The sequence below is a fragment of the Triticum dicoccoides genome, chromosome 3B, assembly GCF_002162155.2.
Source record: "Triticum dicoccoides isolate Atlit2015 ecotype Zavitan chromosome 3B, WEW_v2.0, whole genome shotgun sequence".
Lineage (NCBI taxonomy): Eukaryota > Viridiplantae > Streptophyta > Magnoliopsida > Poales > Poaceae > Triticum > Triticum dicoccoides.
Window position 1 is genome coordinate 636,412,722 of NC_041385.1, and position 14,308 is coordinate 636,427,029.

Here is a 14,308-nt window from a genome sequence, read left to right on the forward strand (position 1 = left end):
TGTTGTGCACGCTTGTGTGGCTGGGCGCGAGGAGGGGGCCAAGCAGTGGGAGGCGGCGGTGCTGACAACCTTCTAGTAGGTGTTCCCGTGGATGGAGGCGCCGGTCTACATCGACCTGACCAAGGAGGACGACGACGACGCCTAGATCTGCTGGTTGTTTTAATTTAATATTTTTAGTTTTAATTAATGTAAGACTGGACTTACCTCTGTTGTTTATTTTTTAATTCCTAAATTCTCCCAAAGTGTGAAATGCGCCGGCCCTTGTTTGGCGCACCTACGGGCCGGTGGACAATACCGGACTTCTGCGTCCGCCTGGTTGATCGAAATGGACAAAAAGCGGACAAATTTTCTGTCTGTTTGAGTCGGCCGGTTTGGGTTGCCCTAAGGACAACTCCAACCGTCCGATGCATTTGGTCCGTCTGCGTCTGCTTGGGTCCGCGTGGACAAAAGACACGGCCCAACACGTCGACGCAAATGGACAGATGTCCGTTTTCTTGTCCGCCTCAATCCAATTCTGCCCAAATTTCGGCCAGGTTTGCGTCCGCCCAGACAAGATGCGGACGTCCGCGCCGTCCTCCCCTGGCCCGTGATCGATGAGAAAAATGCCCGGTCAAGAGCCAATGAAGTGGAGGTGAAGCAAAAGAAGGTGGAGCTCACGCTAATCTTCAAGGAAGTGAATATCATGGAGCCGATCCGAGCAAGATGACCCAAAAAAGGCTTGGTTTGAGAGGAAGCAAAAGTTCATGATGGACGTAGGTGCATGATCATCTTATTTGCTTGTTTTTCATGAGCTATGGCCGAGATGGATGAACTATGACCGTGGCACTTGCGGGGCTCTATGAAAAAAGCAACTCCGAGGCGGGCCAAATGAGTAGGCCGGCTGACGCATTACTCAGATTGGCGCGAACAACACGTGACCCAAATAAAAAGGAAATAAATTTTGCATTTGTTTAGATCGACTGAATAAAGTTACCTAAGAGCACCTCTAGCAAACCCCTTATATGCTTTTAAGTCGGGAAAGAACACATCCACACACAAAATTTATATGCTAGTGCATACACAAAGCGAAGGAGAGTTCAGTATGATTTCGTCACGACAGGAATAGCGTTGCATCTTGAGCATATTTTGAGCAGCTAATTATTCACTCGAGACAACGACTCTCCGCCGGTTGCCGCCGCTGTCTTCGCCTCGCCTCCCGGCTCCCGGCTCCCCCTGCCGCTCCTCACGCCTCACGCCGCACGCGTTTGATGTGGTCGCATCTGCGCGGATCTCGTCACGCTCTGGCGTCGGCTCCTCCGCCGCTCCGCCGGTCGAAAGTCGCCGGCCTCCGGCATTGTCGCGCCGCACGGCTGCCGCCTGCCGGGAACTCGTACGCTTGGGGGCGAATTTGATAAGTCCCTCTCAACTTTTGTTTGCTCTCTACAGATTCGAAGTCCATCTAATCCCAACTTTGTTGAATTGTTTTGACTCGTTAGCATCTGAAATCTCGCTGTCTTCCCTCTTTTTAGTGCGCATGGTTGCAACGAAAGATCCACCATATAATCACGAAGAAACGACAAGGCTGAATACTTCGTTTGGAGCATATAGCATATTATAGCAGCAACTGTGTGATGTGATGATACTAAATTAATTAGTCCATCTAGTTGCAGAATTAACTAATTGATTTGGACCAGGCTAATTAAAGTAGCATATTATAGCAGCAACTGTGTGATGTGATGATACTAAATTAATTAGTCCATCTAGTTGCAGAATTAACTAATTGATTTGGACCAGGCTAATTAAAGATAAACAAGCTAGGAATGGAGAAGATGACTTTTTGTCATTGGGGGGAGACGACTCTGTACATAGCTGTATAACTACTGAAGAGTATTCCCATGTCGACCTGGGCAGGGCAGCCATCATCCACCTCGCATCCAACTTGTGAGCAGTAAGTGGAAGAGAGAGAGCTTGCACGTAGTGGTGCTGATGGCATCGTGGAGCAGCGGCGATGACACGAAAGAAAATGCCGTGCAAGTGTCGGTGGATGCCAAACTGACGGTGGCCGCAGGCCGTGGCAACTGTCAGCAGTTGAAGGATCTGCTGAGCACGGAGGATTCAAAGACAATGCTGGTTGTGATGGCCCCAAGCATCCAGGCTTCCACAGTGAAGCCTCTCCCAGAGGTCATGAACCCCCTTCTTCTATCATCAGCTTGCTCTGGCGCCTGGCAAGACTTGGAGTTTCTTCTCAACAGGGGACACGGTCAGCCGCATCCTTCCATGAATTCTAGCACAAAATTTCATGACCTGCTCACGGCATACGGCTCCGACAGCTGCGGCAACAAAGGTACGTCGATGCAGAAAGCTTCTGATGATGTTGAAGCACTTCCGAACCTGCCTTCACTTTCTGCTGTGTCACTTCTGGACGGGGTCACCATTGAAGGGGGCACTGCACTTCATGTGGTGGCCACATATGGTGAGAGTGACGGATTCTTGAGGAGTGCTGACATCATCCATAGTAAGGCAAGGCATCTCCTGTTTGCGCGTAACAAGAACGGTGACACGCCCTTGCACTGCGCTGCACGGGCTGGGATGTCCCGAATGGTCTGTCATCTCATCACTTTGGCGAGAGACGAGAATACAGGTCTTAACAGAGTGAAGGAACTCCTAGAGATTGAAAACAGCCATAAGGAGACAGCATTGCATCAAGCAGTCCGTATCGGAAATAATGATATAGTCAAGCTGGAGGAAAACTCGGAGCTGGCCAGTTTCCCGAAAGACGGCACTTCACCTCTGTACCTGGCCATCTTGTTGGAAGAGGACATCATTGTTGAGACACTTTATAATGCGAGTCACATGAAACTTTCCTACTCTGGAAAAAATGGACAGAATGCATTGCATGCGGCGGTTCTCCGAGGCACAGGTACCAGACATCTTTCCATTCCATGTAATAAATCTAGATTATGTTACAATTGTCTGCACATATTTTCCATGTTTTTCAGCATGGTTTTGCCTCTTATATCTCCTAGTTGGATTTGTATATGTCTAATTTTTCCCAGTAAAATTTCTTGAAATTCAACTGAAGCATCAAGCATCGAACAACATCTAGCATATGCCTTTTACTTTCAGCTAACCAGTTTTGTTCCACTGTGTACGGGAAAGTTTGATCCATAATCCCCTGAGATAACAAGTACTGCTCAAAATGGTCTTTAGGTATTCTACACAATTATATGACTTGACAACTTTCACTAGTGCATTCCACCTAGCCATAATTGTTTTATAACATTTTCTCTGTACAAAACATCATCTCTTCATGAGAAACAGCAAGTAATTCTGAATTAATGAATAAAATTCACGAACCATGACAGGGGCCTCAAATTTCATAGTAGCTAGGAGTAAATGGCTTATTACTTGATGTTCTTGTATGCTCTGCTAGTTGGAAAGTACTATATATTGGTCTGGCCTTGTAAGAATTACTGAACAATGCAGTATGTAGTTACCCAAGTGTCGGGGAAGGTATGTACCAAGCCACAGTATTGCAGTTCAACTTCCTCCGCTAGGCAGCCTGTGCTGCAAATATAGTTCTGCTCCCAATGTATTTTATAATTCTCCCTTTCAAATAATACAATCCATTTCTCATGACTCGTATTTGACTCAGATAAACCAGCACCAGTTTGCGAAAAAGGTGAAACTATAATTTAGTACTTTGGCTAGTGCAGTTAGCAGAAGGAGATTTACAGGAAGTACGGACACATGTAATTAGTTGAGTAGTTGAGTAGTGATAGTAGTATTGTTTCATTCCCACAAATAAATTAGGATATAGTATAAACTATACGGACACCTGTAAGTTTTACAGACACATGTAATTAGTATATGAGTTTATGGATTTACAGGAAGTATGGACACATGTAATTAGTTGAGTAGTGATAGTACGGATTTATGAGTTTTTGAGTATATGAATTTATGAGTAGATTTACAGTAAGTGCGGACACATGTAATTAGTTGAGTAGTTGCGTAGTGATAGTAGTATAAACTATAATTTAAGTGTCCATGAATCGCGAACAAGATACAACATACACACAATGAAATTGCCTTCTGAAAGACTATTGAGACTATTTTGATATTTTTATTTTGCTTGCCGATTATAATTGAGTGTGTCATTTCCATAGTTGTTCTTCTCTTCCTTGATGAACAGAAATCCCTATTTGCAGAGCTTACAAAAAAGCTCTTGGAATGGAACAGTGATCTCACTACACAAAGGGATGAAAACGGGAGTACGCCTCTCCATTTTGCTGCAGCTCTGGCACAGCAAAGTCAGCGAGGAAGTATATGTTGGCAAGTATTGGAAGCGAACTCAGCTGCATTGTATCAGTCAGATTGCAACGGATTATTTCCAATACACGTTGCTGCCTCTGTTGGTGAAAGTGGGACAATAACTATGTTTCTTAACAAGTCTCCAAGCAGTGCCGGTTTGCAGGACAGTATGGGAAGGACATTCCTTCATGTAGCTGCTGAGAAAAGGAAAGTTAGAATAGTCAGTTCTGCTTGCAGAAATCGACCACTCTTATGGATTCTTAATATCCAAGACAATGATGGGAACACTGCACTACACCTAGCTATCCAGGCACGGAGTCTTCGAATGTTTTGTGCTTTGTTAGGGAATCGACACACACATTTGAATTTATCAAATAATATTGGGCAAACTCCTCTAGATATATCCCCATATGGGGTTCCCCCAGGATTTTTTGATGATCAGGTAATGTACTAAATTGTACTTTTAAGCACCGTGTTTGATGTGAAAGCAAATACTGGAGATTTGTGTGGTTTGGCTTCACCTTCTTTTCTTTTTCGTTTTTTCAGATCAGTGAAGCAAAGATACACTTTGCACTGACAGTTGTTAATGCTAGGAGTGGTGGCAGTCGTCGTGATCACTTTGAAGAAAACTACACTCGTCAGTTAAAATATGATGAAACGGAACAATTAGAAAAGGCAAAAGAACCAACACAAACACTATGTATTGGTGTGGCTCTAATCGCAACTGCGACATTTAGTGTTACTTTTGCCCTTCCTGGAGGTTACAAAGCTGATGAACATGTTAATGGAGGCACACCAACACTTGCTGGGACGTATGCATTTGATGCATTCATAATAGCCAGCACATTCTCCTTCGTCTTGTCTGCGATGGCTATGGTAGGCCTCATGTATTCTGGATACTCTATTTTAAACCCACAGACTCGTAGAATTTACTTAATGACGGCCTTGTATTTTGGGTCAACATCGGGCACATGCTTCATAACAACTTTTGCACTAGGTTTGTACATGGTGCTAGCACGAGTTGCTCACAAGTCTGCAGTTGCTATCTGCGTCATTAGCCCCCTTCTTGTTATATGCAAACAAATGGACTTTTGGTTAAAGTGGGCTCTTCTGGCACAACCATTATATACTCGAATTGGGCTAGCTCGTACACTGGTAATGGTAACAACGAGAATCCTTTTCAGCCTGTTGATGGAATTTTGGCCCATAATATTCATTTTTGTTTGGGCCATATATACAAGCAACCAGTTTTAGAAATGGAGCATATACAACTACCAGCACTCATGACTTGAAGAAGCATCAAACACAGAACTTCTTCCGTGAGATGTTTTCATGGACGTCCTGGAGATTTGGGATTCAGGATTTACTGTAGTCGTCAGTCTATTTTTCTCTTTGGAATCTTTTTGTATGTTTGAATAACGTTATGTTGTGATGTACCGTTTTGTTCAACAATTTGTGCTCATAATCATGTAAATGCTGATTACCTCTGCTATTTATAACTTCTTTGAATTATGCAACTGGTTTCAATTTTCCATGTATCACTTGCGGTATGTAAAATGGTTAATGTAGGATAACAAATCCACGAGCAAATAAATCTTCCAACCTATCTAACAGTTTATATTATATAACGCCACTAGTGCCTTGATACTTGCATCTGGTGTTAGTACTCTGCGTTGCTACCTTAATGATTTGTTGTTGGATTTGGGTAACTGTTTGCCCTCACATATGAAGTTTCAGAAGAATGTCCAATGTTGTCAATCCGACTTATATGCAGAACATAATTTACACAATTCCGCTTTAATATCGTGCTAGAATGTTTATTGACTATAACAATAAGAATAGTGGGCAATTAACATGCTTAAGTTGCGTCAGGATAGGATTGTTTTGGTAAATGTTGTAATTGCAAGTTATGCTATGTTGCAATTTTTTCTTTTTGCAAGTTATGCGATGTTGCATTTTTTTTTTGCAAGTTATACTGCCCTCTTAAAAAGTGAGGTCAGAGGGTAAACGAAGTGAAAGAGAGCGCTCCAGAAGAAAAAGGAAATGCCAAGAGCAAATTACACCTGACAGTGGGAAGAAAAAGGAAGTTCTATCAACCGGAGTCGATTAGTTTACTTGAAGCTCCCGCGAGCGTCCGAGAGGCAACCCTAGCCGCGCCGCCACCGGTCCCCCCTCCTCCTCTCCCTCCTCCCTCGCCGCCGCCGGAGGGCGCGAGCGGGCAAAGTCAGCCCGCCGCTGGCGGCGACGGGGCCTTCTCGTCTCCGCACGTGGGGGATTCGGCGCGGGCCAGACCCCTTCGGTCGGATGCGGCGCTCGGTGCTGGGCGCGGCAGCTCGGCGGCGCACCGGTGTGGGCCGGCGACGGTGATGCGACGGGTGGCGCAGCGGTGGTGCGGGCTCGAGGATGGTCGCGGCGGCTGCATCGCGGCAGCATGCCCAGATCCGCCTCTGGCGCCGCGGGTCGTGGGCGACCTGGGTCGTGGGCGACCAGGGTCGCGGTCAGCTTTCCCTGCCATGGCTCGTGGGTGGGAGGGGGGTGGCGCGGCAACGGGTGGTTGCGTGTGCCGCTGAAAGCACAAGTGCTCCCAGGGTGATTTTGGTAATTAATGACAACATATCCCCTGTTGGACTAACACCTTTACCTAATATGTTTCAGATAAGTTCAACAATGAAGTGGCATGGACTAAAGGATGTGGAACCCCTTCAAGATGCTAAGGACAAAGGATTGGCTCAAGCTTCAAGCACAAGACTCTACATTTTCTGTTTTAGTGATCCAAGATCACATTGAGTCTATAGGAAAAGCCAATACTATCAAGAAGGGATGATGTGTTGCTTCATGAGGTTCTTGCTTCTAAGTGCTTAGTGATATGCTCCAAAACCCTCAACTACTTTCTCACATCCACATATGACCTAAACCAAAAGTCAAACTCGGCCATACCGATTCTTTCTATCCGGCGCCACCGAGTTCAGATGTCATAGCCACTGCCACAAACCCTAGGCAAATCGGTTTCACCGATAGGGATCTCGGTCTCACCGAGATGGGATTGCAATCTCTCTGTATGTCCATTACCAAAATCGGTCTTACCGAGTTTGTGTAACCGGTCCCATCGAGATTGCAATGTAAACTCTCTGTTTGCTTTTCGTAACATTTCGGTCTCACCGAAATGAGCGAACAGATCCCACCGAGTTTACCTGACCAACTTTCTGGTTAGCTTATTACCAAAATCGGTCCCATCGAGTTTGTGTAATCGGTCTCACCGAGATTACATTATGCCCTAACCGTAACCATATCGGTCCTACCGAGTTAAATGTCGGTCCCACCGAAAACCCTAACGGTCACTAGATTTGCTGAATCGGTCTGACCGAGTTTCTCAATTCGGTCCCACCGAGATTGGCAATTTGTGTGTAACGGTTAGATTTTGTGTGGAGGCTATATATACCCCTCCACCTCCTCTTCATTCGTGGAGAGAGCCATCAGAACAAACCTACACTTCCAACTTACATTTTCTGAGAGAGAACCACCTACTCATATGTTGAGACCAAGATATTCCATTCCTACCATATAATTCTTGATCTCTAGCCTTCCCCAAGTTGCTTTCCACTCAAATCTTCTTTCCACCAAATCCAAATCCTGTGAGAGAGAGTTGAGTGTTGGGGAGACTATCATTTGAAGCACAAGAGCAAGGAGTTCATCATCAACACACCATTTGTTACTTCTTGGAAAGTGGTGTCTCCTAGATTGGCTAGGTGTCACTTGGGAGCCTCCGACAAGATTTTGGAGTTGAACCAAGGAGTTTGTAAGGGCAAGGAGATCGCCTACTTCGTGAAGATCTACCGCTAGTGAGGCAAGTCCTTCGTGGGCGACGGCCATGGTGGGATAGACAAGGTTGCTTCTTCGTGGACCCTTCTTGGGTGGATCCCTCCGTGGACTCGCGCAGCCGTTACCCTTCGTGGGTTGAAGTCTCCATCAATGTGGATGTACGATAGCACCATCTATCGGAACCACGACAAAAACATCCGTGTCTCCAATTGCGTTTGAATTCTCCAATCCCATACCTTTACATTCTTGCAAGTTGCATGCTTTACTTGCCGCTGCTCATATACTCTTTGCATGCTTGCTTGATATGTATTGTGATTGTTAAACTTGTGCCAAAACTCCACTTAAACTTAAAGAAATTAAAAAGTGCTACTTTTAGCACCTAGTGTCTAATCACCCCCCCTCTAGACACCTCTTCTCGACCCTCTCAATTGGTATTAGAGCTTTGGTCTCCATTGCTTTGGTTTAATCACCATTGGAGGAAGATGGATGAGTCTACTTTGGAGAGTCTTAGACATAGAGTGCATATACTTGATGTAGAGTATTTTCATGAGTGAAAAAATGAGATGCTTGTGATTTTCAATCAATATCATTTGAACAAGTACATTTCTAGCCCTTGTGCACCTCATGTTGATCCTATGCATCCTATCCTTGATGAGTCAATTAACATGATCAAGAATCTTAGAACTGTTAATCTTATCACTAGAGGCTTGCCTAGAAACTTGATTAGAAACTTGCCTACTCTTGAGTGTGCCTACACTATATGGAAATTTCTTGAGGAACGTTTTCCGGATTATTCCTTGAAAAATCTAGATGAAATTCTCCATAAGTCTATTGCATTGAGTAAGATGAATTCCAATGATCCTATGTTTGGTGATTGTCTATTTGAGCTTACAAATCTTATGCGTGCCAAAGGAGATGTTGGAATTATTAGTGATATTATTTCCGAAGCTATTAAAATTCATAAAGAAGATCATTGTCAAACTCACTCTAACGAATCAACCTCTCTATGATTTGATCCATCACATGACAATGTTGAACATGGATACTATGATGAGGATGGTGATAGTGACTTTGATCTTGATGATGCAATGAGACACTTTGGTCTTATGGCAAATCTTCGGGGATATATGGCAGGAGGAAAGGAATGGGTTCTTGACAGTGGGTGTACCGATCACATGACCGGAGATAAAGACATGTTTCGTGAGCTTGCTGAAAATGATGGTCCTTGAAAGTATGTCACTTTCGGTGAAAACTCAAAGGGTAAGGTGGTTGGCCTTGGTAAGGTGGCCATATCACATGATAGCTCCATACAAAATGTTATGCTCGTTGAATCCTTTGGCTACAACTTACTTTCAGTTTCCAGATTTGCTGATTTCGGTTTCAATGTCCTATTTACTGAAGTAGATTGCCAAGTGTTTCATAGAGATAATCATAAAATGGTCTTTACCGGTATACGTAGAGGTGATCTTTACATTGTTGATTTCACTAAAAAGGCTCAACCTAAAACTTGCTTTATTGCTAAATCTTCTAAAGGTTGGTTATGACATAGACGATTAGGTCATGTTGGCATGCGGAATCTTGACAACCTTATTAAAGGAAATCATATCCTTGGTGTTAACGATGTCATATTTGATAAGGATAGACTTTGTAGTGCTTGTCAGGCAGGTAAACAAGTTGGTGGAAGGCATCCCGTAAAGAACATCATGACCACAAGGAGGCCACTCAAGCTACTTCACATGGATCTCTTTGGCCCCAACGCTTACAAGAGTCTCGGTGGAAATTCTTTTGGTCTAGTTATAGTTGATGATTTTTCAAGATTTACGTGGGTGTTCTTTCTCGATGATAAATCGCAGGTCCAAAAGATCTTCAAAAACTTCACTAGGAAGGCCCAAAATCAATTTGAAGTGAAGATCAAGAAGGTTCACAGCGACAACGGAACGGAGTTCAAGAACGCAAATGTGGACACCTTTCTTGACGAAGAAGGGATTTCACATGAGTTCTCGGCTATGTACACACCTCAACAAAATGGAGTTGTTGAGAGGAAGAATCGGACGCTCATCAAAATGGCAAGAACAATGCTTGATGAGTACAAGACGCCGAATCACTTTTGGGCAGAAGTGGTTGATACAACGTGTCATGCAACAAATCGCTTGTATCTTCACAAGCTACTCGGCAAGACGGCATACGAGCTCCTCACCGGTAACAAACCCCAAGTTGGATACTTTCGAGTATTCGGCTGAAAGTGCTACATTCTTGATAAGCATCGTCGTTCTAAATTTGCTCCTAAGTCTCATGAAGGTTTCCTAATTGGTTATGGCTCAAACTCTCACACTTACCGTGTCTACAACAATTTCACTCGAAAGGTTGAAGAAACGGTAGATGTGAAGTTTGATGAATCTAATGGCTCGCAAGTAGAGCAATTGCCAATTGATGTAGGAGACAAAGACCACTCGGAAGCAATTCAAGACTTGTCTATTGGCAAGATTCGTCCAACGGAGGTGAAGGAGAGTACCCCGTCCGTCCAAGTGGAAGCTTCTACCTCATTACAAGGTGAACCAAGAGTTGATACGGAAGCATCCACAAGTGGGACACACCAAGATGAAGAAAACGAGGAAGTATACCAAGAATGTCAACAACCTCCTTCTCCACCACGACAAGAGAACGACAACGCCAACAATGAAGAAGGGCAAGAAGAAGAACAAGATGAAGAAGATGTTCAACCAAGACCTAAGCAAAAGCTTTCACGAGTTCGAGCAAGAATTGCTAAAGACCATTCCGTCGAGCAAATCTACGATGATATCCAAACCGGGAGAATCACTCGCTCTAAAACTCGTTTAGCTAACTTTTGTGAACACTATTCATTCATCTCTAGCACTGAACCTATGAAGGTTGAAGAAGCATTGGAAGATCCGGACTGGATAAACGCTATGCATGAAGAGCTACACAACTTTGAGAGAAATCAAGTTTGGACATTAGTTGAGAAGCCCGACAACAACCACAACATCATCGGTACCAAATGGGTGTTTCACAACAAACAAGATGAAGATGGACAAGTAGTTCGCAACAAAGCACGTCTCGTCGCCCAAGGCTACACACAAGTCGAAGGTATGGACTATGGTGAGACTTATGCTCCCGTTGCTAGACTTGAGTCCATTCGCATCTTACTTTCCTATGCTAATCACCATGATATCACCTTGTACCAAATGGACATCAAAAGTGCTTTGCTAAATGGTGAAATAGAGGAGGAAGTTTATGTTAAACAACCTCCCGGCTTTATCAACCCTAAGAAACCTAATCATGTTTACAAACTTCGCAAAGCTATTTATGGTCTTAAATAAGCTCCTAGAGCTTGGTATAAATGCTTAACCAAGTTCCTTATTGAAAAAGGCTTTGAAATTGGAAAAATTGATTCTACACTTTTTACAAAAAGGGTCAATGAAGAATTATTTGTATGCCAAATTTATGTCGATGGTATTATATTTGGATCATCTAACCGGAAAACTCAAAACGGTGCCCGGGCTCATCTGCTCCCTCTCAGCAAAAAATTCAAAACAAAATACTAGAAAAATTCAAAAAATTCCAATTTTTTTTGTGGTGGTAGATAATTTGACGCGTGAGATGCGCCCCAAAATTCAACTCATTTGGACATCTGAGCAGCTCTCGGCAAAAAAGACAAATCGGGTCAAAACAGTGCGTGAACAGTATACATTTTTACAGACCCTGATTTTGTCTTTTTTGCCGAGAGCTGCTCAGATGCTCAAATGAGTTGAATTTTGGGGCGCACCTCACGCTCAAATTATCTACCACCACAAAAAAATTGAAATTTTTTGAGTTTTTCTAGTGTTTTTTTGAATTTTTTTCTAAGCGTGGGTGCAGATGAGCCCGGGTGCAGATTAGCCGCACTCTCATCTAACCCTCATTTTAGTGAGAAGTTTGAAAAGCTAATGTCGGAGAAGTTTGAGATATCGATGTTGAGTGAACTCAAATTCTTTCTTGGGTTGCAAATCAAGCAAACTAAGGAAGGTACTTTTGTCTCTCAAACGAAGTACACCAAGGACTTTTTCAAGAAGTTCAATATGCAAGAATGCAAAAGTATGTCTACACCCATGCCTACTAGTGGACATCTTGATTTGACCAAAGATGGTGAACCGGTTGATCAAAAAGTTTATCGCTCTATGATTGGTTCATTATTATACCTATGTGCTTCACGTCCTGATATTATGCTAAGTGTGTGCATGGGTGCACGATATCAAGCTGCACCTAAAGAATGTCATCTTAATGCCGTGAAAAGGATAGTAAGATACTTAATTCATACACCAAATTTTGGCATTTGGTATCCTAAGAGGGCCTCTTTCGATCTTGTTGGCTACTCCGACTCGAACTATGCCGGTGACAAGGTTGATAGAAAGTCCACTTCGGGTACTTGTCAATTCCTTGGTAGATCTCTTGTGTCTTGGTCTTCCAAGAAACAAAACTCGGTATCCTTATCCACCACCGAAGCGGAATACATTGCCGCTGGTTCATGTTGTGCTCAATTACTTTGGATGACCCAAACTCTTAAAGATTATGGGATATATGTGAAACATGTTCCATTACTTTGTGACAATGAAAGTGCTATCAAGATTGCTCACAATCTCGTGCAACATTCTCGAACTAAGCATATTGAAGTTCATCATCATTTCATTCGAGATCATGTTGCCAAAGGGTACATTAATCTTAAGCATGTTCACACCGAAAAACAATTAGCGGATATTTTCACTAAACCTCTTGATGAGAAAGTGTTTTGCAGGTTGAGAGGTGAATTGAACATCATTGATGCTTCAAACTTGGAGTAGGAACTCCATTTGATACATGCAAGACATGAGCTTATAACTAATCCTTGATATTTCTCTTATGATGATGATTTTACATCTTGGATATATTTGCACCTTGCATGTTATCTAACCCATGTAGGAACTTGGATGAATCTAAATCTATGAGATTGCAACTCACTCACATCTTGAGAAATCTCTACATCACCAAGTCTCTACATAATGGTGGTTGAAGACAAGGAAGCACGAAACCATTCAAACATATCCTTTGACAAATTTATTATTGAGATTCATGATTGTCATCTTGGATACACAAGTGCTCTTCCTTGCAAAAACTAACCCATGTAGATAGATGGACTCAAATTCTAGGTGGTGCTCCCAACTTTTGATGAGCCACATCAACCTTGAGCAACCCACACAAGTTCAACTACATGATCACGATCAACACCACCACCCAAGGTATGTTATTCCATCTTAGAGAAGCTTTACTCCCAGACATGAGTCAAAGCAACTCGACAAGATGTGAATACATCAAGATGCTTAAACTAAAAATGGTAACCCCATTTTGAGCTTAAACGATGAGTATGACCTATGATCAAGTGATCTCACTTGACTCCCAAGTCAATATACTCTAACATAGGTGACTTTGTCGCCGACCAATTCTAGATGAAGTTCTCTTGTGTTCTTTTTATGCTCTTGCATTTGTCTCATGCATATTTATTTCCCTTTTTCCAAAAAAAAAACTTCATCTAGATTTCTTTTAAGTTACTTCTCTTTTATTTTTCTGCATTCCCTGCATCCAATTCCTTGCAAATCCTTGTGAGATCTTACTTGTCTAGTGAGCTGAGGTGACAGGTGTTTTCTCTGTGATGAACTCGGTCACACCGGTCTATTGTTTTCGATCTAACCGAATCCTTTCGGTGCAACCAAAGCATACAACTCGATGCCACCGATTTCACTACATGAAAGACATTTTGCTACTTGTTCCTGCATCACTTTTGATCCAGTTCCACTCAATGAATCTTGTCCTCTACCAGCATCACATTTAACTTGTTGCCTTGCTTCTGTGACTCAAGGACCAAACTCATTCACGAAAAATTCCAGAAGACCCTTCTTGGACATTGATGTCAAAGGGGGAGAGAGAGATCACATCAAAGCTTAATCATATCTCTAGGGGGGGAGAATACTCAAGGAGAGAGTAATCTTCAAGGATCCCAGATGCTTGGTGTTCAAGAGGAGAGATGTTACATGTCTTCTAGAGGGGAAAGACATGTTCATATGTGCTTATTTGCATTAGCTCTGATCTTCTGTTCCCTATCTTCTCCCAGTATTCCATGCTAGATTCAGGGGGAGCAAGACATTCAAGGGAAAGAAACTCTTTAAATTCC

The 14,308-nt window shown here is 43.0% G+C and overlaps 1 protein-coding gene across 3 annotated transcripts; it reads left to right on the forward strand.

Moving 5' to 3' along the window:
• Positions 1 to 1,068: 1,068 nt before the first annotated feature.
• LOC119277554 (ankyrin-1-like) lies at positions 1,069 to 5,802 on the forward strand. Of its 3 annotated transcripts, none has more exons than XM_037558831.1 (4): positions 1,069 to 2,323; positions 2,420 to 2,899; positions 4,188 to 4,732; positions 4,837 to 5,802. In XM_037558831.1, exons 1-4 carry the CDS (start codon positions 1,966 to 1,968, stop codon positions 5,542 to 5,544), a joined length of 2,091 nt encoding a protein of 696 aa, XP_037414728.1. In that variant the 5' UTR covers positions 1,069 to 1,965; the 3' UTR covers positions 5,545 to 5,802. The 3 variants fall into 3 exon arrangements, with proteins under 3 accessions (XP_037414728.1, XP_037414727.1, XP_037414729.1); XM_037558832.1 differs by having other exon boundaries at positions 1,071 to 2,899; positions 4,837 to 5,166; positions 5,288 to 5,420; XM_037558830.1 differs by having other exon boundaries at positions 1,070 to 2,899.
• The last annotated feature ends 8,506 nt before the right edge of the window (positions 5,803 to 14,308 follow it).